General features: G+C 41.4%; 1 protein-coding gene across 1 annotated transcript; it reads left to right on the top strand.

The window, feature by feature from the left end:
* The first annotated feature begins 1,058 nt into the window (after positions 1–1,058).
* tbc1d8 (TBC1 domain family member 8) lies at positions 1,059–24,208 on the top strand. Its single transcript, XM_083921942.1, has 20 exons — positions 1,059–1,364; positions 6,545–6,655; positions 7,123–7,241; positions 7,464–7,692; positions 8,271–8,511; positions 11,728–11,935; positions 13,341–13,538; positions 14,547–14,696; positions 14,832–14,982; positions 16,154–16,368; positions 16,976–17,093; positions 18,176–18,461; positions 18,854–19,004; positions 19,184–19,282; positions 19,400–19,468; positions 19,591–19,861; positions 22,021–22,086; positions 22,195–22,281; positions 22,412–22,521; positions 22,660–24,208. The coding sequence occupies exons 1-20, from the start codon at positions 1,238–1,240 to the stop codon at positions 23,068–23,070; spliced, it is 3,417 nt and encodes a 1,138-aa protein (XP_083778068.1). The 5' UTR covers positions 1,059–1,237; the 3' UTR covers positions 23,071–24,208.
* The last annotated feature ends 504 nt before the right edge of the window (positions 24,209–24,712 follow it).

The following is a 24,712-nucleotide window of genomic DNA, read 5'->3' as shown; positions in this document are numbered from 1 at the left end:
AATGTCCTGAGCACCTGAACCCTGTCAGCTCAACAGCCAATCACGAGAGGGCCAGTGGCTCTCCGCCGGAAGCGGCAGAAGGGAAAGTTGGTGAAATGCGGAAGAGAGAAAAAAATAAAATGAAGAGCTCCCACTCTGTCCCATTTTTCAGGAACCATAAACGCCTCTAATATAAGCTTTGCGTTTCATTTTTGCAATTGATTATGTATTTTGTAGCAGTTGTAGTATTTTTGCAAACATGTTGTAGTTCACAATCATTTACAAAAAACAAAATGAAAAGACAAGCTCCTTCTGGCTTTAATTTTAAGTTTTTTTTTTTCAACTTTACTTTCTTGGTTTATTCATTATTTTGGGAGTCATTTTTAATTCATTTAAGTCATAATCATTACGTGCTTAAACATTTAAATTCTAAGTATTATTAGCCTTATTGGTAGATGTTGTAAGAGATGTATTCATTCATTATTATTAAGGATATTCAACATATGACAGAATGATTTGTATATGCGTAAGGATTAGGCCTTTCAGTCTTTTACCATGAGAATCAAAATACACAAAGTGTCAGATAGGAGATCCCTGACAGACTGTTGAGGGGACCGGTTTAACATTATTTTTCATAAATATACACACTTTTTTATTCTATCAGACAATAACTACGAGATTATTTGTGCCAAAATATAAAAAACGAAACACAACAAGTATGTCAAATATGATGCCAAAAGTTAGCTGGATAAAAATCCTGTTGATTTAATGGAACTAACAAAATACAGTAGACATGTAAACAACTTTACATGATGACCTGTGTATTATTTTACAGTTTAACACTGTTGCAAACACTGCAAATCCTGAAAAGTTGTTTGAATTTGTACTGTATTTTATTTAAGTATTCTGGCAACCAAAGCTACAGTGTACATTTGTATTAATTTAAAAATAAAATCTTCATTCAGGTGATCTGAGTCAATGCCCACAGAGTGAGTCTCCTTCCCAAATACACGATCTTGGGCTGGTGTGTACAGCTGCTGCAAATCGGGCGTGAGGGAGCAGCAGACGTGAGGCGAGGAAGTGTGAAGCCTGCAGCTGTCGGGAGCGCAGGAGAGTCATGGATCGACCCGAAAACCCGCCGCTGTAGGATCGATCAGGCCGCCCCCCGAGCCAGGACAGGCGGAGAAAACTTTATACCCCGCCGCTGCACACACAGAGACCGCGGAGGGCTCCCTCCGGTCCCTCCCTGCTGGAAGAAATGTGGCTAAACCCGGAGGAAGTTCTGCTGAAAAACGCTTTGAAGCTCTGGGTGACCGTGAGGAACAACGACTTCTTCCTCCTGCAGAGGAGGAGAGGCCACGGGGAGACGACAGGCAGGATCACAGGTAAAGCAAAGCCACTGTGGAGACACACGAAGGCAAAGGAGGGGCCGCACACACGGTACAGGTAAACAATAACAACACTGGAGATGCCACAGGAAGCCAGCTGTCAGCATAACGAGTCAACAGCAAAAATAGCAACTACAGGAAGAACATAGGAGCCAGCAGACAGGATCACAAGGGGGGGGGGGGGGGTCACAGAGAGAAGGATTCAATCAGGTCTGTTGGACAAAAATTCAGGGAAATCCTGGATTAGACCAATCACGGGGTTCACAGGAAAGCCCCTATTCCAGATACTTGGGTTTCTGTGTGTTACTATGGCAACAGATACTCCTAAACCAATCTCTTAACTTTATCACATCTTAATCACTGACCCAAAGCCACTTTCAGGCTCTAAAAATGAGGCTCAACTGTGTCCAGATCAGATACACATGCATTTCTAAAAAAGTCCTTTGTGTCATATTCAGACTCTCTCACTTCCTGTAAAGATGTTTCACACCGGTCTCAAAGTCAAGATTACAAGTAGAGTTGGAGGGGTCCTGACACCACCACACCTAGGCCTGCAATGTGCATGGTGAAGCAGTCTTAAAGGGTCAAAGCTCCAGCAACAGTGACGACAGAGGACATCACAGACAAACTGAGCTAACTTGCCTTAATTCGTGACTTAATTTTGGTTTAATTAACAGCACGCTGCTGTTTCACAAGAGGCCTTGATATTGTGTATGTATTGGTGTCATAACGTCCTAGGACACTTGAATACACTGTAGCCAAGTCAAATAATTGCATTAAAAAGGGCCATACATACTACAAGATGATGATGTATATTGTCAGAACAATAAAAAAAATGTAAAAAACAGTATAAACCAGCAGCTGAACTGCGTTACGGCAATATTTACGTCATTGTGGATGAGGCTTTATGGTCTGATGTATTTTCATTTTGCACTAGGAGCTCGGTATATAAAAATGGGCTTTACCATGGTTACTATTTCATAAGCGTATTCATGAATTACCAGAAAACCTTCTTTTGTTATATATAAATAAAGAACACAGCCATAATTTTTGGGCTTGTTCATCGGGTTCCAGCTTCTCAAAGGTGAAAATTTGCCTCTTTTCTATATTTCTTTTATCCTTAAGTTGAATAACGTTTGGGTTTCATGTGTTTACTATCAAGCAATCCTCAGTATTATTTAGTTGAATGTCTCTTATTCACGCTGTTCTGTTTTATAAGGCTTCATTTACTCAGTTAAATCAATACATTTGAAATCTTAAAATAAAAACACTCCCTTTAATTTAGTTATATCGAGAAATGAAGCAATCCTGAAGACAAAAACAACTATAATCACAAGCTTAAAAGCCACATTCATTACAATAATCAAGAGGAATATGTTTGTGACTGCACAATAATGCCATACAGTAAATATCATCGCTGTTCAGAACCACAGAGACACTCTGGGTTGTTTTTCTTGGACCTTTGTTTGAAGAAACTCGAAACATAAATCACTTTAATCTACACTTCAGGTGAAACTGACCTCACTGCTATTTGCTGTTGGAGGATTACAGGTTTGGTCATTCAGTGGGATTCTGTTGAATTAGACGCTGAAGGTGGTCCGTTGTGTGCCATCATTTCAATCTTTCACCCACGCAGAGGACATTCTGTCCTTAAATCAGGGGTTATTCTACACATTTCTGATCATGTGCTGGTTGCAGCTGTAGCCCGTCTTACTGCTTCCCACCGCTGTGGTGTGTTCCAGCTCTCTTTATGACGACCTGTTTGCTGTTTCCTCTCTCTCACTTCCTCTCTTTTGTATCTGTGCAGCAGGCTTTACTGACACATTGAAGCTGTCAGTCGTCCGTACAGTAAGATATATATGAAGAGGGATACTTCATTTCATTAAACCAAGGCAACCAGTTCATACAGTGTCTTCTTTTCTCCGTCCTCTTCCCTGATGTGGGGAATACCGGCTGGCGCTCTTCTCATAAAATAGAATAGTAGGAACTTCCTGGCCGGGGTTTACTTTGTGTAAGTGTTTGTTCCCACTGTTCCCATGGCAAGATGGGTGAAGGGTCAAGTCCTGTTGTCACGTCGTTCAACATTAACTAATTAAACAGGCCACTCTTTGGCATTCCTGCCACACAGGCGGAGGGAACGACACAGAGCACAGTTGTCTGTGTTAACGCTCGGATCTGACTTTAGAAAAAAGCAGAAACTGAAAATCAATGTGGTATCAAAGCTGTGGAAACACACCAGTGATAACATACTTGAGAAGGGCTGGGCAACTAAACATCTGCAGCTGATCATCCTTTCATACCAGACTTTTGAGTTATAACCAAATACTTTTCCTATGTTTTCTATCCTTTGTATTTGGCCGTTTAGCCTTGATTTAATGTGTTGACCTTAATGCAACACAAGAAAAAGCCATGCCGATAAAGAAGTTTGATGCATTCAAGAGCAAACAGACATTCCAGTGTTTTAGTCTTTTCTCCTTGACTGTAGCCTCGATGTGACCATTAGCAGAGAAAGGGGATGATTTATATTGAAAGTTTACCAGTGTAAACTCCTTCTGGGCTCTGTGGTGACAGACGGATGGTTTTGTGTTGCCAGGCTGCCGGGTTCGCAGCTCCGAGCAGGTCAGCTTTGACTCTAAGATATGGTTTCGGTTTGGCTGAGAGCCAGAGCTGCTAGGAGGGACTTTTTCTTTACACATCTCCACCTGCTCAGGGTTCCACCAACAAAGGCTAAAATACTTCTGCTGGCCAGTTTCACAAAGATGTTTTAGATTGGGCTTTCTTTCTACTTAAGCTTAAAAAGTCAGCAACCATGCTCCCGGGTTAACTGTGGACTAAGAGCCGTGTTATTCAGATGAATTTAGACGTCTATCTAAAGTCTAACTAGAAGTTAGATCAAAGCCAAAGTCTATCTTTATGAAACCAGCCACGCTTGAAGCTCTGGTATTGACTGAATTGAAAGATTATATAAAATTAACAAAAAATGATACTATGCAAAGGTGGGAAAGCCTCTTAGACAACAGTTTTAGAATGCAACATTTAACCGATTACCAATTAAGAGCGACTGATAAAGTGAATTTTTGAGCTGGAATGAAAATGGACCTTTTCTCTGAGGATTGTGAAGCTGCTTTCCTAAACAAATTACTGTAATGAAGAATATTTAACATTATTATACAAGCATTGTTTTCTGCCATCATATGCTCTAAATATATGTATACATTTAGAAGTAGCCTATGTGTTTAGGAACACATACGCCGATACTTTACACAAGACTATAAAAGACTCCAGTGAATTCCATCCTGGTGAAATACTTTCAGTTCACTGCAGGATTTATAATCATAAACTCAACCCGGAGGAACTGATACTGATCACTCCTGTCATGGTACCCTGTGTGAGCCAGACCACAGAAGGCCCTGCTGAACACAGAGAGATATAAATCTGACCGCCCTCATCTTGTTCAGTCATAACTTTCTTTGAAATGCAGGTTGTACTTTGTTGTAGGACATAACTCTACCTTAACAGTCCAAAGCAAAGCTGGGTGGATAAGCGTAGGAGGTTTGTATCAAGAAGCGAAACGTAACGTCTTGTGACTCCTCAGAGTTGTAAAATAAGGCCTATAATTAAGCTTTCCCAAAATGCCTCAAGCCCCAAGTCAGCCAATAGCAGGTCTCCAGAGTAGATGTGACATCACAGCTTCATGCTAATACTACCCGTCAATCATCGTATCTAGGGTTGCATGCTTCAATATACTGAAACGTGCAATAGGAAAGTTTATATGAGCTATTTTCCCCACAGTTATGTTGGGGGATCGTAAAAAGAGGTACCACAGCTAATGTATTGCTATCATGTCATACGTCTCTTCTGTACCATTGAAAACAAAGCAGTGTGTTTTTGTGACAATTTCAAACTCGAACCTAAAATACAGACTTGTCAGGAAGCTTTCAAGGTGGCTAAACAAACTTAAAATGCGTTTGTCTTGTTTGTTAGCATTTTCTTATCAGTCAAGTTTCAAGACTGGGGCTACAGCCCTTTCCATTTCTTTAAAGTCAGACCGCCTCAACACGTTTCTTCAGAGGAAATCAAGGAAAAAAGCAGAGTTATAGGAAGGGCATGATGCAGATTAGCCATGGTTTAGAGATGAAGACGGGATGACAGCAGCAGCCTCTTTAGACAGACCTTCAGCTTGCTCAGAAAGTTTAGATTAGTGTGTGTGTTTCCATTTGCCCGATGATTGAAATGCAGTCTTTAAATGAGACTCATCTAGTGTTAGAAAATAGCAAAATACCGGAGTATTTCGATGTTATGTCTTGTGATACAGTATAAACTCAGAAATGGTAAAGAAATGTAATGTCTCGTCTCCTCTTGTGCATCCAGTCAACGCCTCTCTGCCTCTTTTAAACCCGTTGGTGTCTCTCTGTCATCTAGCTGTGAAATGTTGGCGCCTGTGTGAACTCTTGCTCAGTTCAACCTCTTTGTGACACACAGACTGAAACATTCATCATGTAGTTGCCGTGAGTGAGACTGTGTTTTTTGTATTTTATGTTTTTTTAGTTTGAGTCAGCAGAACCAAAATAGCGGACAAGTGATGCACCAACTGTGAAATATACAATGTTTAAAATCACAAGTTTGTCGTTGGCTGATTTTCTTTGGTTGTTACGTATAGAAAATACAAATCTTTATTGTCATTATACTGAGGTGCAAGGCAACAATACAAAAAAAACAAGAAACAATTAATTATTGTTGTTTATTTTGTTTTTGTTGGTATTTAATCCCATTTGTGTGCCAAGGAAACAAAGAAATCTTCAATCTTCTTCAAAAGAGCACACATTCAATCACACAAACAACCTTTAATATAACCTTCTTTCATATGAAAAATAAAACATTCCTGCTTCAAAAGCCTGTTGTACCTTCTAACACAACATTTAGCCAGCGCAAAATTGATGCAACACAGCAGACAAACATCAGCCACTGCAAGTGGTGAATCTTATCTTATTTGCCAATAGGCTGATTGCAGTCAACAAAGCAAATATCGTCCGATACTGTTGTTCAGTGCTAAGATCAGTTGGTGCATAGTTTACTTAACAATTACTCTGGACACCCAATAAAACGGTTGTCTCTAGGGTGTGCCCGTTTCCATGATTTGAACCCCAGTCTGATTCTCTTGTTTGTCGTCTCTGCAGGTCTCCTGGTAGGGGCGCTGGACACAGTGCTGGACTCCGATGCCAGGGTCACACCCTTCCGCATCCTCCTCCAGGTTCCCGGCTCCCAGATCAGCTGGGTCATCGCCAGCGGTGAGCTGAACCATCCACTGGCCTGCTCTCTGTCTTTAATCTCAGTTCTCTCGTTTTTTTATCAGTTCAGCTCAAATACTTTGGTGTTTTTGGTTATGTACAGTCTTGAGCCCCTTTCACACATGCAATTTATCCCTGAAATGGAACATGGGTTCTTCACGTGGAGCGAGTGAACCTATCTTAAGACTCTGCTGCTGACGTATTTGAATCTGTTACATTTTTACAGTTTAGCTTGAACAAATACAGCTCCCTGCCTGCCATGTTCTTGAAAATAATAAGAGGCATCTTCCGCTACATCCATGCACATCCAGCTTGCCTTATCTTCTTCTTCAGAAATGACGCGTGAAAGAGGCTATAGTTTGTAGAAGAAGGGTGATTTCTGTTTTTCTGAACATATACTCAATTGACTCATTTAATGTATCACAGCTGTTAAATTCCCACCTGTGTTATGTGTTTTTGTCCATCAGGAGCCGCTATAGAGGAGGTGAACAAGCACTGGGACTGGCTGGTCCACAACCTGCTTCACTCGCTGTCTGTGTTTGAGAACAAGGAAGATGTTGCCAGCTTTGTCAGAGGAAAAGTCAAGGTGTGAAACCGGCCGGTGTTGGCATGACTCCTTTGAGACTTTGAGATATGTTGACAAGATTTCCTTGTGGGTTTTTAAAAAGGATTTAAGGCATTTGTCGGATCCAAGTTAAACATCCGCTTCACTGCAGATTACATGATGATGAAACCCTTTGATGATGCAAGTCCATGTAAAGTGCTCTGATGTATTTTACTTATTGAGTGTAAGTCCTCTCCTCTGTAGGGCCTTATTGCAGAGGAGGTGCGGGGTCGCCAGGCTGCTCAGGAGGACGACCCAGAGAAGTTCAGGGAGGTGCTGCTGAAGTTCGAGCTGCGATTTGGCCTCCCTTCATCAGAGAAACTGGTGACGTACTACTCCTGCTGCTGCTGGAAGGGCCGGGTGCCTCGACAGGGCTTCCTCTACCTCAGCATCAACCATGTGGCCTTCTACTCCTTCCTGCTGGGGAAGGAAGGTCTGTACACCAATGTGAGGGCTCTGATTTTCAAACCAAAAGCCTCAATGTAAAGTCAGTCTCCCCACAATTATTACCACAATTCTCACTTCACCTGAGAAACTACGAATGTGTGAAACTCAACATTCTTCAGAGTAATTATTGACAAGAGGTGCGAGTGTGAGAGAACTCTGATCATTATTTACAGAGAGGCTGTCCCTTTTAGAGAAGCCTACATTTTCACCGTTTTTGGTTTGGGGGAGGATCCAAACATCAAATATAAATATTGAAGAAAAAACTAAGTTGTCTAAGTTGTTGTATTCTATCTCAGGTAGTGTTATCTCAAAAACTGTCCTTGTTTGTTTTGTTCCTCTACACGCTTTTATATACAATAAGATTCAAGGAGGGACATCTTCCAAATCATTTATGATTAATCTTCATCCTCTCAAAGATCTTACATAGAGAGCAATTCTTGTTTATCACTATATAATAGTAAGTTAAAAAAGTTAAATTTAAAGCACAGAATGGAAACACATTATAACAGTCATGCATTCAGTCTTAAGAAACTAAATTACTTTACTCTCTTCTTTCTTCCCTAGTCAAGTTTGTGATTCCCTGGGCGGAGGTGACACGGTTGGAGCGGGTCTCCACCGGTCTGATGACGGAGGCCATCCGGATCAACACACGGCAGAGGCAGAGGGAATTCTCCATGTTCCTAAACCTGGACGAGGCATTCGGGGTCATAGGTCAGCTGGCTGACATTGCCCTTAGGCGGCTGCTGGACAGCGAAGGCCTGGAGCTGGACCGAGTCCTGCAGCAGCCAACACGCATCACCAAGAGGTCAGCACTGGTTCTGGTTTCTGTTACTCACATGAACTGACATTTGAGTATGTCCACACGATCGAGAACAACCTTTTTTTTTCTCCGTCGTTCTTAAAAAGTTTTCCGTCCACACTGCCATGACTCAAGAAATATCTGCGTCCACACAAAACCAGTGAAATTGGCTAAAAACGCTGTAGTACACATGCCAGGCCTGGATGTGGCGCTGTAACTGCAACAGAAATACACCAACAACGGAGAAGAGACGGGAGACGCTGTGATACAAACACCGGCGGCGAGTTTCTTGCCAAATCTGGCGACTTCCCAAATCCTCATCAATCCTAGAGAGAAATCTAGCGAATGTTTCTGATGTTATTGGAGACTTTCGTGGTGTTTTTTGAATCACTCTGTAGTTAAAGTCCAGTACGAGCAGCGGGGGGCTGCTGTGAGCCCCTTCGCCGTCCCATAGCACTCACAGGCCGCCACTTCTCGCTGGATTTAGCGACTTTTCACACGTTCTTAGCATTTTCAAATCTTCCCGCTCTGGGACCCGGTTTCAATAGATACTGTTTTAGGCTCCGATAATGCCGGCTGCGTGTGGATGGTCGGCCAAATCGATACTAAAGTTGTGCTGTTATAGGAAAACGCGTCTTTGTGTGAGTGTGCCCCTAGTTTAACTTCTCATGTTTTAGAGATTTGCAGTTCACATTTCAGGTAAAATTCAGTTACCTAGAGAGAGAAGTTTAAACCCTGGCTCTTGTCTCACCTCTGCACAGCTGGTTGATTGCTGTGTCAAGTGTGAATGTCCGATTGTTGCTGACGGAAAGTTACAGAAATGGTCGGACACAGCTGCCCCCTAATCTGACATTAGAAAGGCTGGAGGGAGGGAGGTTTCTGAAGCTATACGGCCATCCGAAGAGCAATTCTGAAAAAGCATCTTGAGAATGACGTTAACCTAAGGCCAAATAGCTTCAGAAACCCCCCTCCCTCCAACCTTTCTAATCTCATCTTGAGAATGGCGTTAACCTAGAAATAACCCAAAATAAATATGTTGAATTATAACCCAAGTTTTTATGAATAGTTGGACATGAGGGCGTCTCTTATACAAACAGAAATGAAGAGAAGTAAAATAAATCATGCTTAGCTTTTTGTTTGTTTGTTTCAGTCATAGACATACACACATTATTTTAAATAGTCATGTGCTGTTATTTTCATTTTTGATATCAGATGTTTTTACCTGTATACTTTCCGTGAAGCACTTTACCTGTATATTTGCCTCGAGTGCACAAACTTTATATGCCGGTTTGTTTTTTATGCCACAGCGCTCCTCCTCAGATGCCACTGAGATAAAAGAGGTTACTGATTTCTATTTACACAGACAGCAACCTCAAAACCATAACCGGAAGTATGGTTAAAAGTAACCTGCTCGAGCTACAGAGCAGATGTTTGAGTGGGTGGAAACCACAACAGAGTATTTTTTAGAGCATCTATTCGTGAAGAGATGGAAACTGAAAAAAGGAAGAAGAAATGAAAAGTACATTCAAGCGACACAGAAACCACGGAGAGTCCAGAAAAAAAGAGGGAAATGAGTATGCAGATGAAACGGGCCACTTAATGTTAAATGGTAACCAAAATAATGGTGATGAAAGAAAAATAGTCAGATGTAGAAATATCAGTTCCTTTGGTAACTATCAAACTCCCCCACTCATTCACTTCTCCTTATTGCCTTTATAGTGGAGAATTTAGAATGCATTTTAACCTTTTAACCTCTGTGTCTTTCACACAATTATTCATTGTACTATTTATACAGCAAATAAACACGTATGATCAGTGTAGGAAATTTAAAATATACACGGGGGCAACTTTTGCACTCCCTGTCTAAATATTTTGGGCATTTACACATTTTGGGCGCACCTGGCATCATGAGCTCAGCAGATTTTTCTGGTTCCCAGGCTAAAAAATAAAATAAAAATGAGTGCATACAGTTGCTAGTTTAATCTGAAATAAGAAATGCCCCTCAATCAGTTTTTTAGGGGCATTCTGAGATTCTTTGGGTCATTTCTTTGGGGCTTTTTTGCCCTTTTGTTTATTTGTTGGATCTTAGTTAAGTTGGTGAGTAACATATAAAGAGGAATATTAGGTGATTTGAGTTTCAGGGTAGAAAAAAATAAAATAGCTATTTGAACTAAACTCATCTCTCCAGGGCTCGAACCAGACTTTGACCTCTAGTCAGGCAGGGCAGTCCATCGCCTCTCATGACACCATGGAGGCAGAGCCCCCACCCAAAATCTGCCTAGCCCCCGTATCCATCCATCCATACACAATGTGCCTGTGGGTTGCATTTTAGACTAACTCCAATGACATTGAAGACCTGTTATCTCAAAATTGGCAATGGTTTACCTCACAAATTCCTTTGCAGGACTGCAGTAGAAGCCAAAAATGCATTTGTTGTTTTCATAAAGGCTAACCAAGCATCTCTGAAACGCAATCTGAGTATCCACACTGCAGCGCCTAGGTCTGTTTGTTTTACACGCCAGATGGAGGGGTAAGTAAACATTGGAAGTGTAAGAAGACTGTACAAGAAAGTCATTTTTCAAAGACAGACTGCACAAAAAAAGAAAAAAACATAATGAAATCACACAATGTTGCAGTTGGTGATATCTAGAACGGAGGAACAGTGCTTGCAGAGGCAAAGACTTCAAATTATATTACACAGTACAGGCTGAGTATACAGCCTTGATAACTCTGTCCTCCTACCAAAAGTCACATGGTTTTGTCCAGTGAACCGGATAATTGTCTTTGTCATTCAAGATGAAAATTATAGAGGGGAATGTTCAACTATTCTATAAAGTCTGCCAAGCGTTGCTATACTTGTCTGTTACTTCCTGGTGCTGCAGTAAATCAACATGCATACCGACAGACAAACTAAGCCATGTTAAATCTCCTCTGTTTGTTTTTGTGACATTTCCACAAACTTCCATGCTGGATTTTGTTTCACATGTCAACATTTCCAAAAATGGAGCAGAGCATTTGTTTAGTCTAGAAGGTTCACTGTCATGCAAATCATACTCGTATTAGCCAAATTGGCATCAACTGCTTCATTCATGCGCCACCACCAGTTTCTCATTCATCAGCTTCCTGGCGTCCAGCTGACCAATAATTTACAGCACAACCATTACAACCAAGCTGCATCTGTGGCTCACCCCCTTACTCTTCCCCTCATCATCTGCTTCCCAGGATCCTAGAGGAACAGGCTTTAAGGGAGTACGTTCTTGCTTTGTTCCGGCTCCCTCGTGGTGAACGACTCCATGAGATGGCCTCCTGTTCGGTATGGACACCACACGCACGCTGCCATACAGTCGGTACCCTCTACACCACAGACAGTTACCTGTGTTTCTCCAGCCGAGAGGAAGGCAACTGCATCCTGCTCATACCCCTCTCAGAGGTACGGTACCTGCATCACGGCCTCACTGACGGTACTTGTTCAGCAGGAGTAAAATGTGGTGTTTATACGAGTAAAATACACTAGAGTAAACTAAGGAAGCCCCAAAATAATTCTGGGGATCCATTTTCTAAGTTTGATCTAAATTGTTTTATTCTTCTGTTTATAACTTAGGAAAAAAAGGTTGAGAAAAAATGTTTTTGGGCGGTCAGGATCATGTGTTGTTGTAATACTCACAAAAAGCTGAAGTGCATCGCTAACTCTAAACTCCAAACACATGTATTGTGTTAAAACGCATTCTGAATTTAGTTCAGGTCATGTGATGTAATTAGTAGCGAGTGTGCGATATGGATTTTGGGATGTTGAAAAACAGAGCTCCTCCGCACCTTTTCTTGCCTCTAAGCGAATGAATCCAGTGACTTATCAGTTACAAGTCTGCTTCGTTTCCTGAGTGACTTTATTTAAGAGCCTTTATCTTGAAAGTTTCTGTAGGAAGCCTGTATTTTCCATAAGGTATTTTAGGTGAGCTTGTTAAAGAGTCTGTGTTTACTTTGCCTGCTGCTGGTTAAACAGTAATACTGATAATGTTCACGCACTAAGGGGAGATGTTGGCCAGTTAGCTTAAAGGACAAGTTGTGTCTTTTATAAATCCAGAAGATTAAATGGGATTTGAATCTTTAAGCTTTTCTATCACATGAAAGCATAAAAACAGTACCTTATCTTTCTGCATTAAATAACACGTTAATATGAATTGATCACCACATAGCTGCTCATATGATTGTTACAGTAGATTCAGCATTACTCCTCCTTTGCCCATGATTTCAATTAAATCAATCCAGGAGCTTCTAAATGTATTTGCACATGAAATAAAACAGTATATTTGAAGCTCTTTGTTTGAGTTTGGTTGTGAAAAGCAGAGATTAACAGCCAGTCTGTTCATGAACACTGTGAGGAGTCATGCATGCTTTCTGTCCTCCACTGCTGCAGCTTAAATCTCTATCTTGTGTATTCCATTGAAGCATTGTCTTTGGAAAAAGTGTAATCACTTCATTTCCTCCTTCTTTAATCTCTGTAGTCTGTTTCCTGAAGAGCTGAACTTTAATGTTTTACTTTTTCGTGTATGCCCTTAAAGTCTGATCGGTATAGTTATTTGAGCTACAGTAAGGGAAACTAACCAAATCTATCTACCTCTCTCTTTTGTCCACTCATCTTTAGTTTAAATAAATACACGTATAAAAGCAGGATGTCATGGAGATGTCACATTATGGATATTTTGCATGCTTTATCATTTACCACAAAAAGCTATGTGGGCAGTACTTCGGTGCTTTCATTGGTTTCTTTGTACTTTCTTTAATTTTCATTTCATTGATTATGTTTTGATGCCTTGTTTCCAACATTTTCTCATCAGGTGTTGTCCATAGAAAAGGCGGAGAGCACCAGCCTGCTGCCCAACCCCATCATAGTGAGCATTCGGACTAAGAAGGCCTTCCAGCTGATTGAGCTGCAGGACAGAGACGAGCTGGTCGAGAGCCTGAACTCCAGACTCAGATCTCTGCAGTGGAAACAGTCGGTGTTCCGCAGCAAAAAAGAGGGCAAGAGGAGTGTGGTACGTGTGACGTCGGAGCGCTGTTTTAATTTAATTCATTTAATATTCCTGCTATTTTTTGCCATTATTTGCCTTTATGGGACAGATGAAAGTGCAGAGATGGAGGATAGGGGGCGCTGTGATGTGACTTGAAGTGTAACATGGAACATGGAAAAGGTTACTCAAAAAGTATAAAAGAAAAAGAAAGTATACTATCCATGGATGGATTACTGAACGGGCCTATTGGGCACAGGGTCACTATAAGACTACCAACAGACACAAAACAACTAGAAACGACCCAAAATGACGACAGAGATGCAAAATGATTGACACAAATTAATCACAAATATACACATAATGACTACAAATCTATACAACTATAAAAACAACAACATAATGACCACAAGGAAGTGCAAAACGACCGTAGAATAGATGCAAGGCATCACAAAAGATGACAAAAAACACATGCAGAACAATCAAAAAGTGACCACAAGGCGGTGCACAATGACTGGAAGTAGACCTTGAGTTTAGGTGTCTAGTACAGGGTGGGGGGCCTCTTACATGTTTGTGCCCGGGGGCCCACTGTCTCATTATCCGTCTGTGATACTATCACAATGATTGGTCAAAGATGGGATGTGGTAGGGGTATAATCAAACATATCGGCATTTAAACCGTTTCAGACATCGTTTTCATTATGTTGACAATTTTAAATTCTCATCTTTCATGTTTGTGAAAGACCCTCAGTTACTGCTCTGTCAAAGTCACCGCAGTAATCTGAGTAGATGCACCATGTAACATTTACACCTCAACTACTCTTCAGTTTAATTTTGCCAACATTCATGTACTATCAATTTCAATTTAAACATGATCTTTTTATGAGAGGAAATGTGAGCCTCATTCCTGATCGTGGAGATGAAGCATGAAGTCAAACTAAGAAGATTTTAATGTTAAAGAAATTAGATTTACTGCTCAGTTTTGACAAGAATGTCTGCAGGAAATTGATGTTTTTATCCTCACACTTTCCCTCAGAGCTCCCCGACACCCTACTACACTTTCTACTATGACACTGGGCACTCCGATGAAGAAGAGATAGAGGAGCAGGTTCTGCGTAACACCGTCAACAGTGAGGCTCTGATGACTGCCTTTCACCAAAATCAACCGGGAACCAACGACAACAAGGTACTCTTACTCAACTCATCTCGACATGCACTTAGAGATGCACTAGAGAAAACTTGAGCCACCACTAGCGCATGAGGGCATCAGCGCACTCGAGAAGTCAACATGTTTATCTCTATGTCTGTGTGTTTGTGTCAGAGCATGGAGCGGGTGAAGGAGCGGCTGTGGGAGGATCATTTCACAGAGTTCGGTCGCGGCGTCCACATGTTCCGCACGGACAAGATCCAAAGACTTGTTGCCATGGGGATACCGGAGTCGCTGCGAGGGGAGCTGTGGATGACACTTTCTGGTAAGAGCACGCAAGAGAAGTGGACATAGATAGTAGCTACAATGAAAGGGCTTCTAATATGTATGAGGACCTGTTTTTCAACATTTTTGTGCCGAGCAGTAATTTGACCAGCCTGCTGAGCGCTGGATTTAGTGGGGATCGTAGTAGACAGACACAAAACATGTGCATGTGATAAAAGCCCTCGCAAACATTGAGATACAGGCATGGGTGGATTACCGAATGGGCCAGAGGGCACAGGCAACCCCTAAATCTGAGCCTCTGAATGAAGTCGCTGTTATTAACCTGGCATTTCTCATCACATAGTCAAAAGGGATTAGTCATTCAGGAATAGACTAAACATTTACTTTGAAGATGTAACAAGCAGAGCTGCAATGATTAGTGGATTAATAATACCAGAAAAATAATCATCCTTCCTGCTTTTCTCTGTATCATATTTAACTGAATGTCTTTTGACATCACTTTGGACTTTGGGAAACTGGGATGGACATTTTTTTAAACTATTATCTGAAATTTTATAGACCGAACGATTCATTTACAGAATAATCAGCAGATTGGTATTGAAAATAATCGTTGCACTACTTTCAGTCACAAGAAAGGGATCATCATGTTTTTTTTAGGATTCTCATAATCCATCCATGAGTAAAGTTATGTGCTCGGGCCTCACATCCTCTTCTCCCCATCTGCTGCACTTTCACATACTGTATGTTGTTCAAGGCGACACCTTCTCTTTATTTTAGCTTGCTCTCGGTTCCCTTAGCTCAATCTCACTGAGGAGAAAATGACGAAGAACAGAACCTGCCGGGGGATTTATTGTTGGGAAACAAAACCTCTTTGCACTAAGACAAAGACACTGATTATTGAAGTTTCTTTAATACAGATATACGCATATCCTCATATATTGACTACTGTCTATTTTGTTTTCACTGTTATTCCTTTGGCATATTACCTCTGCATATTTTTGCAGCATTTCTTTATCTCTAATTCTCTATCAATTCAATACAATAAGGCTTTATTGGCATTATGTTTACACATACGTTTCTTTTTTTTATAATGTTAGAACAGTATTAAAATCCACTAAAAAAGACTCAGTTCTGTTTGGATGGTGCCATTATTCTTTGGAGCACATACTGCTCCTGCTCCTTTACAGTATCTGTATATCTGGTCTGTGCAGACGCATCCTCTGAGCTGGAGTCCCACCAGGGCTATTACACCAGCATGGTGCAGAAATCGATGGGCCAGAGCAGCTTGGCCACAGAGGAGATTGAGCGGGACCTTCACCGCTCTCTGCCGGACCACCCTGCCTTTCAAAACCCCACCGGCATCGCTGCACTGAGACGCGTCCTCACCGCCTACGCTCACCGCAACCCCAAGATCGGATACTGCCAGGTAAGGACCTGAGGAGTTTTGGATTCAGAATTGGCTAGAGAAAAAAAAACCTAAAAGTATTTGAATGGTATTTCCTGCATTTATATATTTATCAATCTAGCAAAGATATTCTGAAACTAGTTGTCATGCTTCCTAAAGTAATATTGTAATTTAGAAAATTATATATGTATTTGCACCTTACTGTTATGTTATCTTTAGCATTTTTGCACTGCTTTTATTTGCACTTTTCCAACTTTTGGAACTGCTGCACAGCAATTTCCACATAATATTCTTATTTTACCTTATTTCTGCAGATTAAAAGCCAGTTAAAATGTAAACTTTTAAGCAAATGGAAACAAACGAATAAGATGAAACATGGCATGGAGAATACATTAAAATAGAATACAAAAGAAATCCATTAATTAGAGACTTTTCAAAATGTAATACTTTTATATTTTTAATACTGAATATAAGTGCATCTAAATGCAAATATAATAAACCAATAAATGTGTCTGCCTAAAGTTACCACCTCAGCATGTCTGGAATCAGATGTTTTTTTTTGCCGTTGTTGAATGACCTCTGATGATTGTGTGTGTTTCTTCCTTCCCCCTCGTCTCCTTCCGTCCAGTCTATGAACATCCTGGCGTCCGTGCTGCTGCTCTACGCTAAAGAAGAAGAAGCGTTCTGGCTGCTGGTGGCGGTTTGTGAGAGGATGCTGCCTGACTACTTCAACCGCAGGGTCATAGGTGAGAAGTCAAGGCTCTAAAAACAACGAGGAAAGGTTTATTTACTCATATTAACTTCAGTAGCTGCTCCTTGTTTAAAGTCACGTCACCACAGCATGTGTTGTTGTTTATTTGCGGATGTTTTGTTTAAGCGGCTGCTTATCAGACACTAAACAACCAAACATAACTCTGGAATAAGAGCTCATTTCCTGTGTTTGTGAAGCAGTTTATTTTTGACATGCAAGATGCTTTTGAAACAATTTCCTTTTCCTTTTAATGTTCAGATGCTTGTAGTTATCTTTGAAATGGCAGTGATTGTGTTTGTGGGGCAGTTGAGGCTGGAGTTATTTTATCTTTTTATAAGTATGAATTATTTACCTCACCCAGAAGAGACAAAAAAACAAAGTATTAATCGTTTATCTGTGTAACCAAAGAATGTGTGTATCATTGTATGAATGAATGCATGTTTTTAGATGATGTTGTAGTTCTTTAGCAGAGCAGTCAATACTTTTTAGTAGGATTCAGTAATTGTTGTATTTGTCTCTTTGGGGTATTTGTTGATAAAATCTAAATGCTAAAATTGCATGAACCTTGTATTTTAAACAGCATATATTGCAATATCATTGTATACATTAGGTTAAGTAACAACACTCTGACTGAATGTCCAGCTTTTGCTGCCATCTTGTGGTCATTAACCATATAAGTATTTAAAAGTACATGAACATCAACTATCAAAGCAGAATAGTCAAGATTAATTATTAACTTATTCATTGATCAGACCATACCTGATTTTGATCATAATTATGTCTAGTCAACTAACTAGACTAGTCAGATTAATCTGATTTATTATTATTTTCTTTGTTTGGTCTATAAAATATCAGGAAATGGTGAAAGTGTTTCCAAAAGGTCAAGATGGCATCCTCAAATATCTTTTGTCCACAACTCAAATCTGTCCAGTTAGGTGTCATAGAGGAGTAAAGAAACCAGGAAATATTCAGCAGATAAAGATAATTTTTACTTTAAAACAAACAAAACTCTACTCCCACACCATCAGACACACACTTCCCTGTGCTTGATGCCTGCCTGTTTCTATCCCCCTGCAGGAGCTCAGGTGGACCAGTCAGTGTTTGAGGAGCTCATCAGGGAGCGTTTGCCAGAGCTGGCCGAACTCGTTCCGGACCTCTCCACCCTCTCCTCCGTCTCCCTCTCTTGGTTCCTCACCCTCTTCCTCAGCGTCCTGCCCTTCCACAGTGCCGTTTGCGTGGTCGACTGTTTCTTCTTCCATGGAATAAAAGCCATCTTCCAGTTGGGTTTGGCGGCGCTGGAGGCCAACACGGCACAGCTCTGCGCCAGCACAGATGATGGACAGGCTCTTATGATTCTCACGAGGTAGATACACAAGTGTTGACTGAGTTCTAAGTACTAAGTTTTACTTAAAATGAAGGGTAAGCTGTTAATTTTAAGCATTAACCAGTCTGGGTGTGCTTCTTCCTTGCACATGTATTGAGTAACGTTATGCATGTATGTAAACTACAGTGATTAAGTAATCAATGTTTGTTGTCCGTAAATGTTCACATCATGTTTTGCTCTCTCTGTTCTTGAAGCATTTCCTGGTAACACTACAGATCTTCTTGTGTTTTTAAATCACTTATGTATTGTCAGAGGTGCTGCCAATGAGAGAGAAGCCTGTTGGTTTCATATATCAAGCCTTCTTAATGAGTGGAGCGGATGGAGGTTACTTTTGTGTTCCAAAATGTGAACCCTCTGCTCGGTGCGTTCAGTTTTCTAGACCAGGTTGGAAGTGAAGAGTCGTCTTGTCCTCCGTCCTCCCCTCCGCCTGCTGCAGAGGAGACCAGCGGCGGCAGCAGTGACTCTGATATTCCCGCTGTGAGACATGCAAACATCACTGACCTCATCAATGAGTCCTACGAGGTGGGAAGCACTCAAATATGATGGTTGAGGGCTGATATTTGCTTTTTAATCCTTAATTTCTGTGCATTTTATGTAGTGGGTGAACTGACTCTTTACCCACATCAAATCCTCATCGTTCCTAGAGGATGTTGCATTTAACTTCCAGTCACTCTCTGCTGTTTGTGCTTTCCTCCTATCAGAAATTCGGAGACCTGACAGTGAGGCAGATTGAGAGGCTTCGCTGTCGACACAGAATCCAAGTGCTGCAGGCTCACGAAGACACCACCAAAGAAAACGCTGTGAGCAGACAGGATATAAATGCCATGCTTTCATACAGTCCGACTTTAGATACACCTCAATGAAAATGTAAGGCTTACATTAGAGTTAAGCATCATCTCTTCCCTCTGTATGTGCAGTTGAGAGTGGTGACTCCAGATGTTTCCATCTCTCCCGAGAACTTGGCTGATGTCTACGACCTCTTTAAGGTATCTTCATATCTCTGATCCAGTTTCCTTTATCAAAACAATATTGGTGTTTTGTGTAATCAGATGATATAAGGTTTATTATTTCATAATTTGTTTTATTTTCTCTCCTTCTCTCTCTCCAGACGGAGCACTTCATCAGTCTGTACTGGGGTGACAGCAGCTCTGCAGCAGCGGCGGAGGCGGCCGCGTGGCGCTACAGTGACTCCGGTCGCTCCTACATTGAGCGGCAGTACCGGCTGGATAGGCCTCAGTTCAAGAGCCTCTACGGGCTGCTGGCGACGTGGCCCGGCGGTTCGAACCAGCATGCCGACACGCTGGCCAACCGCACCTTCACCCTGCTGGACCAAGACTGTGATAACCTGATCACCTTTAGAGAGTTTGCTGGCTGGCTGGGTAAGTAAAGGTGTGATGATGGAGAGGAATAGTCAAGGCAGGTTGAGACACACATGATCCCTCTATAAGAATAGTTTTTGGGGCTTTTCCAACAACAAGCGGCGGGCACAGGAGTTGAAACCAGATCCAAAATTGTAAACGTTTGTACAATATAAAAAACGCTTTCATTTAAATACTTAATTAACATCAACAACCACCAACACAATTGAAATTGCACACAAATATGCTGTAAAGTACCCATATATAACACACACACACTGTCTTGTGCACCCACACACTGCACAAAATATAGCCTCTCTCTCTCTCATTCAATCTCACACACTAAGCGTGCCATTTGAAACAGAGATAGCCTAACTTTTACTGAATAAATTAACGCAAAAAGTCATCATTTTGCTTAAAAATATAAAGTAAATGTAAATGGTCATTAATGTAAAGAGGCTGAAGGTCCTCGAGGCAGCGGCCGCGAGTTCTAGTCTGACCTGCGGCCTTTTGCTGCATGTCAATATAGGCCAAGTATTCACTCCATGGACTGAGATAAAGGAGTTCAAATGCATTAAAACGCACGCCGAAATAGCTACGTTTCTCCTTAAACGGTAAGCTAACTTTCATGTTGACTTAGCTGTAACGGCTAACAGTAATTGTTGTACTTGTTATGGTGCGATTTTCTGGAAGGGATGTGTTCAAACAGGCTCAAACAGACTCCGGTCCCCTGTAGCTACTGGACCGGGTCTGACCAACCTGGCAACCAGAGCGATGGAAATATGTTTTGTTGTTGTTGCGACTACGATCTTGAGACACTAGATGGCGGTGTTCTGCTCATTCTTTCATAATAAACCTTTAAATACTGCTAATTATGGAAAAGGGGTGTACTTCTCCCACTCCAGTTCGAATATATGAATTGATTTAAAAATATATTATTATTATTATTATTAAGCTGTTTTAATTTACGTAATCAAAATAAACATTCAATAAATCATGGAAGCCCAGGCTGTCATCACAAAGTCAATTAAATGCACGTCTTACCTTTAAAACAGTTGCAGACGGAGACAAAGGACCGTTTTCTACCATTGAACGTGCTGACCGGTTAACGTTACTGTTACTGTTGTTGCCGTTGGGCTCTTCAGTCGTGACGTCAACTAACGGTCGACACCGGCGGCTAGTGTTAGCATTCATGCTAGCCTCTTGGTTGTTGTTGACAGTTGGTGGCTCTTCGGAGTAGGATGTGCTCGACCTGGGCGAATCTTCTCCCTGTTTCGGCTGCGGGGAAGCCTAGGAGAACCGTGTGGCCACTTTATGATGTTTATTCTTTATTTCCTCGATAATTCGCAGTTATATCGGTGTCGTTCGGTACGGGTAACCATAGACATCTTTATATGTCTATGCGGGTAACCTCTTCGGCGGGCGCTCAAACCACTAGGTTAGAGGTCAAGCGCCGGACCAATGACCATAGGCTACTTCAAATCACGTGACCAATATTTTTTTATTTAATATATTTATTTATTTGTTTGTTTGTTTGTTTGTTTGTTTAACCTATCTTTTTGTTGTGGCCATCCTCTGCGGAATCAGTGCTAACTTTATTTTTTTCCAAACATGGCACTCCCGCTCGGTAACAACAGTAACACTTCCGGTGACCCCTTCACAATAAAATTACACATCCTGTGTGCATATAAGTGATTTTTCTGGACTGATATAGACAGATATCTTAAAACCTGGGCAAAATACACAACATTGCTTCGCTTGATGTGAAAGGAATTATAAAATACATGTCCAGTTATACTGTTCACCACAGCGCTGCTCTTGTGTGTGAGGATGAAGTTTTGAGTTTCTTTTGATGACATTGCATCCTCAACTGAACAAAATAGAAATGCAAGTTGCTTCACATCCATGTGATAAAAATTATTTTAAGTTTAAAGGTGCAATGTAAAAAACATTTATTAACGTACAACTGAAACAACTGAAACTGAAATAGGAGAGGCACATCTGATTAGTTTAACCCTTTTCTCTCTCTCTCTCTCTCTCTCTCTCTCTCTCTCTCTCTCTCTCTCTCTCTCTCTCTCTCTCTCTCTCTCTCTCTCTCTCTCTCTCTCTCTCTCTCTCTCTCTCTCTCTCTCTCTCTCTCTCTCTCTCTCTCTCTCTCTCTCTCTCTCTCTCTCTCTCAGACACTTTGTACTGTGAAGAGCTGAATGAGAAAATAAGGCTGCTGTACCGCCTGCACATCCCACCAGGTTATTCATTCTGCTGACACTATGAGTTTCGAGCTGCAGTCACGGCTGTAATTTACTGATTAACTTAACTGTGTGTATGTGTGTATGTGTGTGTGGGTGTGTGTGCAGCTCTGACAGAAAGCGAGGATGACCACGCTATGATGAAGAGCCCCCTGGTGTCCACAAATAGACCCCTCTATGTCAATCTGCCCTCTGGTCAGTCCAGACATTCTGCGATTCAATAGCTCAACACAACAACTCAAGAAATCATAATAAACAAATAGATAAACCCAAGTGTTAAAGTTTGATACAAGTGAATGTAAGTGCAAGAAATAATTTGTTCCAGGTGTTGAAGGTGAAGTGAAAGATTACCAGGAGCAGCTGAAGCAGATGCTGCAGGATCTGGTCAAAGAGAGGGAGAAGGACGCGGAGAAGCCTCTGCCACTCATGAACCAGGTACTGGGTACATACTACTCTAGTGTTGTTTCTGCCCATATTAATCTAGTGTGTTGTAGTTATAACATGTTAAAGAAGGTAAATGACATTATGTGCTGAAAACACTGATATAAACTCTGCTCATCTCTCCCTCCCCAGCGTGAGTTCATCCAGTTCTGCAAAACGCTCTACAGCATGTTCCACGGCGACTACGATGAGAACGACCTCTTCCAGGCCATCGCCACGGTAACAAGCCTTGTGCTGCAGATCGGCGAGGCCGGCCACCGTGGACACAACTCGGGGTCAGGGGTCACCGGGGAGGAGGAGGCGAAGGCACCCACGCAGGCGACCGCTGGGGTCGGTGCCAGCAGAGGCGACGGGAGCTCGCCGGCGGAGACCGAGTGGACGGTCAGCTACGCTCAGATCCTGGCGTCACTGCTCACCGAACAGCCGCTGGTGAACTTCTTCGAGAAGCCAGTGGACCTGTCCGTAAAAATCGCAGAGGCCAAAGAGAAGCAGTATCACCAGAGGGCGGGTTTGCTCACACTGCAGCAGCACGGGACCAGCTGACTCAAAATGTGAAGTCTGAGCTACATTTCTAATGAAGAGAATCACAATATTGGTATCATGTGACACGAGGTGACAGGATGCAGCCAGGAAGCTAAAGAGCCTTAAAGTTATCGGTGACATTTACTAAATCAATAGTATGAATGTAGGCCTTTCAACCACACTGGCAGGAACGGAAAGGAGTTTTTCCCCAAAACATTTTGAGCCAAAAAAGACAGTTTTGAAGCTCCAAACGTCCGCAGCAGGCCACTTGGTGTTCGACTCACTGATATCATGCAGCAACAGGTGAAACATCAGAAGATAATTCTGTGCTCTGGCCCTGGAGACTCTATAATTATTGCCTTGTAAGGTCACCACAAGGACGTCTGCTGTTAAATTGTTATGAAGACAAATAATCTGTCACCACTTTCCAATAAGGCCCCCTTTATAAAGGGTTCTGATTAAAGGTTGATGAATAATTCACTAATTAACTTGCCTGGCTGTGAAACATCTCTGGTGAGTCATTCATAGTCAAGTTAATTAATCATTTACTAAATAAAGGGTAACAGGTGTCTCTCTAATAAGTTTTGTTATAAATGTTAATAGACGTATCACATTTCTCACTTTGTATCAAGCAACAGCCAAAGTTAGCAAGTGACGTGGTATTGAAAGTGTAAATACGTTAATAATAAAGTGTTTTACAGCCATCAGGGTAAGTTTAAAATTGTAAAGAATGAATTAATACGTTGTTAGAAAGTGGATCCAGAAGGTTAGACGTCAAAAAACAAATGTGTCCTTGCGGAGGAGAGTTCCACAACCTGGCAGCCCAACATCTGCTCCTAGTAATGCTTTATGTATAAAGGCACTAATAATAACTCACTGTATGAACCCTTTATGAAGGCCGCCTTATCGGAAAGTCGTACCATTGATCTTTACACAGAAAGGTGCAGCATTGAGGGCAAATCTAGCATATAGTGTTCTTTTTATATTGATTTTATAGCTTCTGTTTCTTTATTATTATTTTTTTGAATGCACGCACCTCAAAGTAAATATATTTTTAAAAACCTTTTGAAATTCCTGGAAGAAATAATCTTCGGTTTCAGGATGCCGGAAACTGTAAACACTGCTGGAGCTATCCTTTGAATAAAAGACAATTCTTAAAGACGTCGCTTCTCTTTTCTCTTACTCCCCTTCACAACTGGATTGAGGTGTTTTCTGTTTGGGAGAGGCTGCGATTTTGCCCTAAACATTATTTTGAGTTGGAAATAATCAGATTTCAGAGCTGTTTTTTCTCTCTTAAAGGTCTCACATTGTAAAAAGGGAAATTTTCATGTATATTTTTTTAATTATAAGCAGGTGGAGGTGCTATTGCTGCTCAATCCATAGAGAAATATACAGAAATTGTGCCTTTAAACGAGCCGTCAGGACTTCTGTACCGCTGTGATGTCACAACTTTTACTATGTATAAGTAGAAAGTGATGCTACGGTGACGTTACAGTCATTCTCCAGCTGCAGTGACGCAGAGAGCTCAAGTGCGGAAGACATGTAAACGCTGACCAATCAGGGCAGACAGGGCTTTTTCAGGAGGGGGTCTTAAAAGAGACAGGTGCTAAAACAGAGAGTTTTGGACAGAGGGGGGATACAGGTATATTCAGATAGTATGACA

The sequence above is a fragment of the Echiichthys vipera genome, assembly GCF_963691815.1.
Source record: "Echiichthys vipera genome assembly, chromosome: 10".
NCBI classification, from domain to species: domain Eukaryota; kingdom Metazoa; phylum Chordata; class Actinopteri; order Perciformes; family Trachinidae; genus Echiichthys; species Echiichthys vipera.
The sequence above is the reverse complement of the archived record's forward strand: the minus strand, read 5'-3'. Positions and strand labels throughout refer to the sequence as shown.